Source organism: Scleropages formosus, chromosome 14, assembly GCF_900964775.1.
Source record: "Scleropages formosus chromosome 14, fSclFor1.1, whole genome shotgun sequence".
Lineage (NCBI taxonomy): Eukaryota > Metazoa > Chordata > Actinopteri > Osteoglossiformes > Osteoglossidae > Scleropages > Scleropages formosus.
Genome location: NC_041819.1, coordinates 14,962,998 through 14,968,490, shown reverse-complemented (window position 1 = coordinate 14,968,490; position 5,493 = coordinate 14,962,998). Strand labels below are relative to the sequence as shown.

The 5,493-nt window shown below is 42.9% G+C and overlaps 1 protein-coding gene across 1 annotated transcript; it reads left to right on the top strand.

Moving 5' to 3' along the window:
- Nucleotides 1-427: 427 nt before the first annotated feature.
- LOC108920028 (non-histone chromosomal protein HMG-14A-like) lies at nt 428-5,214 on the top strand. Its single transcript, XM_018728478.2, has 6 exons — nt 428-639; nt 2,241-2,273; nt 2,792-2,821; nt 3,107-3,154; nt 3,874-3,993; nt 4,621-5,214. Exons 1-6 carry the CDS (start codon nt 625-627, stop codon nt 4,669-4,671), a joined length of 297 nt encoding a protein of 98 aa, XP_018583994.1. The 5' UTR covers nt 428-624; the 3' UTR covers nt 4,672-5,214.
- The last annotated feature ends 279 nt before the right edge of the window (nt 5,215-5,493 follow it).

Sequence of the window (5,493 nt, the reverse complement as noted above, 5' to 3'; positions counted from 1 at the left end):
ATTTCGTACACGTATTGCGCAATAGTGTGATGAGTATTTTGGTCGCCATGTTGTGGGAAAATAGACAAAACACATGATCCTTGTGTTGTCTCTTATCAACCGTCAACGTCCTTGTTGTTTTAATATTTCATATAAAATTGTGTGTGCCAGTTATTCCTGCAATTACAAACGGTGTTATGTACCAGTGTACGCTAGTATTAAAAAATTCAAAATTTGTATTACCACCCCACACTGTTATTTATTCGACTGGCATTTTTATTAATATTTCACAAATAAGAAGTCAAAGCCCTCCCCTCGCGCTCTGGATTTCGCGCGTAAAAAAAAACGTCCTCGCATGGAGGAGCTTGGTCTTCCATGGGCTCGCGCCGCCGGCTGCTGATTGGCCCAGTGGGCTGTCAATCAGCCTTTTAGCCGCGCCCCTCCCCCCCATTCAGCCACTGACTTTAATGTTGCCGTGTGTTTACTACAGTCCTGCTGGAAGAGGGAAACAACACAAAAAAACAACAAAAAACACGGAAAAAACAGGGACTCTTTCCTGTCTTCACATGCGTACGACCCCGAGCAGCGAGAGCAGAGCTTTCTGAGTTTCATTGTCGAAAGGAGCGAGCCATCAGGGACTGCAGTATGCCCAAGAGAAAGGTACGTGTGCGGCCAGTGTGCAGGGCGCGAGCCTACCCCCTCCCCTCCGCTCCGCTCCGCTCCCCTCCCCTCGCCTCCCCCCCCCCCCCCTCGCCTCCCCCTCCGTCCCCTGAGATAAGAATGAGCGGAGCGGTGGTCGAGGAGATGTCCGTGCACAGGCGACGAGATAGTAGAGACGCCGGAGCCGAGGGGTTATAGATCATGCATGAATAAGATGTTTCTTTTATTCTTCTTCTTCTTATGATTACTGTTCCATGATGTGCATCACAGTCAGTCTCGCGCCCTCCGTGGGCCCCGACAGCTGTGCACGCGGGCTCTTCTTGCCCTCGGGGTGGAAGTAGAGACGGGGCTCAGTGCTGGAGCGACCCGGGGGCGGCCATGCTGCTAACACGACTGCCGCTCGAGTCCCCCGTGGAAATGCACACGAACTGCGCGCGGCAAAAAAAGTCAAAGCACGCGACGGCCCGGTGGTGGCGCGGGGAACGCCTCTGTTTTGTTTTTTTTTTTTTTTTTTTTTTTTGGACATGGACAAATTAATAATTTTGCCCTTTGTTCGCAGTGTTACCAAACGATGTAATAGCGCCTTTGTGTCACCAGATGGGACTGTGTGGTCGGGTTTAGTCTGTTCGGCCCTCCAGCTCGGCCGTGGCGTACAGTACAGAGTACGTACGGGTTACGGGTCTTTACGTGTGCGGGGCTTCATAGTGCACGTCAGTTGGTTTTAGTCGTACAAATCAGGGGTCATTAGCTCACTGAGGTCTTACTTTGCCCGCCGCCTTGTGATGGGCACTAATATAGATATGATAAGGACCACTGCAGTATCTGACTTCACTTGAGTTTCTCTCCACTTGTAAGAGGTGGGGAGAGTGATATATGGCTCTCTGTGTATTACTTACTTTTATATTACTGAATTTGAACTTTAGTGTAAAATAACTGTGCATATACATGGCTGCAGGTGGCACAGTTGTTAGGGATTTCACCTTGTAATTTCGTCATTGCTGGTTGACATCACTCCTGCTGTTACCTTCGCTCGAGGTGCTTACCCCGAAATCGCGCACACACAAACACGCTGCGGGGTCGCAGCGAGCCGGAGCCTAACCCGGCATCACAGGGCGGGCGCAAAGCCGGAGGGGAAGGGGACACACCCAGGACAGGACCCCAGTCCATCGCAAGGCACCCCAAGCGGGACTCGAACCCCCAGACCCACACCCCGAAATGATACAGTAAATACTGTGCTGTATAAATGGGTAAATTGGTGGATATTTATCTGACAGTGTCACCCTGGACAAATGCATTAGCTGATGGTGATCAGTAATAAGATGCTTTGTAATATTTGAAAAACCATTTTCTGTAATATTTCACTTGTTCTACCTAAATGCTTCATGACATTATTACACACTGCAATGAAAATAAAAAACCCCTCTGCTGTCATTGTTGGCAACATGTTGACACCATATACCCACACACAGTTAACTAGTGTCTTACTAATATCAGGTTTAGTGAAACCTCAGAGTGCAGTGTTAGTCTCAGCAGCCAACACTTTTAACCCAAGTTTTCCAGTTATTTCACACATGGATAATAATCCACCTTTATTTTTCCAGCAACAGGGAGTTGATGGCGACATAAAGGAAGAGGTATGTCTAGTCGACACTTTACACCGACTTTGTTTTGTTATTCAACATTGGTCTGCTTTGAGCACAAGTCACTTCCTGTGTTTGAGTATGACATTTGTCTAAACGACTGAGGCGTTACAGGTGTTTTTTGGAATTTAAGGTACCATTGCAATGGCTTCTGGAGTGTTAATTTGATGCTTGCATTTTCCTTTATCCAGTGTAAAGCAATGAATAGGTACATCCTTATGCAAAAACTTTGTTACGTGTTCAGAGCATTCAATATGGTAAATGAGAAGCCAGTCAAAATAATGTACTGTATGCAGAGGGGTTTGATTTGTGTAGGAAAGAAAATAGAGTAGCCTTTTGGGTGGTGGCTTGCCAGTGTAGGAGACATGCATGTGTAGCATGTTTTTTGTTAATTTAATAGTTGTGTAATTTGTAATCTGTTAACAATTTCCCTTTTAGTCTCTACTTTCATTGCTTTCTGTTTTAACAAGCCAAACAATCCCCTTGTGCAATTTCCCCTTCTTTCCCCATAGCCCCAGAGGAGATCTGCAAGGCTATCAGCGGTGAGTTAATGCTTACTTTTCCCCACTTAGGTCAAGTTTAACTGCACCACATATAGAGTATGGAGCTGTTATCCATTGCATACTCAATTTTTTATTGTACAGTGCTGCAGCTCTAATCAAAATATTTTATAGCAAAAACTTAGCATGACAGTTAAGGACAGAGAGTTGTATCATGAGGATTACCAGTTTGATACCGAGGAAAGTCCTTGCTGCTTAGGATAAAGGAATAAGGATGTTTCTGGTTTATGTTTATTCAGAGGATATGCTTATTTTCCTCTTTCTTAGAAACCTGCTCCTCCAAAGCTGGAACCAAAACCAAAAAAGGCAGCTAAGGTAAATGCCTCTGTAGCGATGCCATATGCCACACACCTACTGATGGCAAGATGTGTGTTAGTAACTAACAATACATTTATGTTCATATTTACACTTATTTTCTTTGACATTTTTCTCCAAAACAACTTAGAATGTCAAGCTACTTACAACTATTTAGCCATTTATACAGCTGGGTAATTTTACTGGAGCAGTTTAGGGTAAATACCTTGCTCAAGGGAACTACAGCTGGAGACTGGATTCAAAACTGGGATGTTTAGGTTCAAAGACAGCAGCTCTAACCAGTGGGGTACCAGCTGCCCTGTTATCTCAGCTGGGCTTTTATTGAACAGCAGACGATTACACATTTTGTTAAAACAATAAGCGAGATGATCAAGTCGGTCTCAGCTGAACTATACTTTTGTTTGGAGGTGAAATCACTGAATGAGCAATATCTTACTTTTATAAGGGGTATGTAACCTAATACTCTGCTTTACAAAGCTGATATAAACCAGTTCTCTTTGGTAATAATGTGAGATAAACTGGTGCACAGCTTTATTTGGGTATAAGTTTGTCCTGGTACTTCTGTGTTTGTCCAGTTCGTGACTATTTGAAAAGCATTGGGGTCAGACTCTAATTTGACATCAGAGTAAAGCTTTGCCTGAATGGTTGGCCATGTGAGTGCAGCTCAAGGTGAGCACTTCCCTAGCATTCCCTGCCCCTGAATCGCCTGTGCTCCACAGAAGGAGAAAGTTGTCAACGACAAAAAGGAAGACAAAAAGTCTAAGGGAAAGAAAGGGAAGACAGATGATGAAGCCATGGAGGAGAACCACTCGGAAAATGGAGACGCAAAAGCTAACAAGGTACGGACAAAGGAGAGGGAAACTTGAACCACCGTAAGGATATTCATGCGCTACTATTGCTTTGCATGCACTGAACGAAAGGAACACAGTGCCTAAGTTTACACTCACAGCACTTCCTTTATGCATTATCACAAACAACCCATTTGTGAACCTTTTGAGGTGGGCTTAAGCTGGAATCGGAGGTCAGGGATTCAATTACAATAAAATTTTATAGTACTGCTCGTACAGGCAAGTATTTCAGGCTGCTTTGAGAAACTGCTTTTTCTGCAGGGAAGCATTAACATTTAATCTGTACGATGACACAGAAATTCTTGACACCTTTTTGGATGGTGGGCGTCTTGGGCAATTGTACCCGAGACTTTTGAAATATCAGTTGTTTTTGTGTTCATAGGTGGATGTCTTCATAATTTGTTGCTGTAGAATTTAGAATTGTAGGATGTAGATTTTTCAAACTTCTGCATGTCGTTTTGTTAAAGTACTGTACTTCCAGGCTGTGCAGTCTGTGCGGATGATCCCTGGCCTGTTTTGTGCACTTGTGCTAAAGTGATTTACAGCATAGAAGTACTACAAGTGTCTGATGAGCGTAACTGTAAACAACAGGCTGTGAATGGAATTGTCGTTCCACAGGTGGAGGAGACTCCTGAGCAGCCGGAGAAGGATGAGGCAAAGTCTGAGTAGTAATGCCTCCCTCACATCCCTTTCTTCAACAGCCACCGAAATGTTTCATAGTTTTCCGGAAACCTCCATCACTTGTAAACAGAGGAATATTTTTATCAGCGGTTTTATAAATATCGTTACAGGTTTTTAGCACAATTCCAGGCTAAGCATTGAGCAACTTGCCGTTTTGCAGTACTCTTGTCAAGTATCTGCAAAGTAAGCAAAGGCCACACCCCCCTCCTTTTTTATTTTTAAGAATTTTTTGTGATTGTTACTAGATTGTTGAGCATAGGAAATACTACCAGCTGGTTTTTCACCGAGTATTGTCACAACCCGTGTTTTTGCCCTTCCGGAAGTGTTTTACTTCTGTGGTTAGTTTGTCGTCTGTATGTGCAGTGTCGTTTCTTGGTTTTGTTTTGAAATGTTTTGGATTTATTCAGGGAGGGGTGTCCCGCATAAAATGGTATGTCTATAACAGAATAGCTAAACTGAAGACATTCCAGCTGTATATTTTTTTTTTTTTTGGATTTTTCCCCTCTTTAAATAATGTTAGGAATTATGAATAGTAAAAACTTGTGTGGTCACACTATAGTTTTTTTTTTTTTTTTTTTTTTTTTTTTAAACACTATCAAAATTCAGACATCTAATGAATGATGCAGTTATCTGTGTGTACCCATTATGTTGTGGATGTCTAATAAAAATAATCCTTGGAATTTTTTTTCTTCTTTCACTGTTCATTCATTTTGTGCACGTGTGTATACATATATATATTTTAGGTGTTTATAATTGCTTTATTTGCTTTGCATTATCAGGCAAGTGTAGTTGCTCCAGCATTGGAGAGAA

What these genes read in the sequence shown, in the direction of transcription:
- LOC108920028 (XM_018728478.2), top strand. An exon ending in GATCTGCAAGGCTATCAGCG is followed by an intron (nt 2,822 to 3,106) that starts GTGAGTTAATGC and finishes CCTCTTTCTTAG; the next exon opens with AAACCTGCTCCTCCAAAGCT. An exon ending in AACCAAAAAAGGCAGCTAAG is followed by an intron (nt 3,155 to 3,873) that starts GTAAATGCCTCT and finishes TGTGCTCCACAG; the next exon opens with AAGGAGAAAGTTGTCAACGA.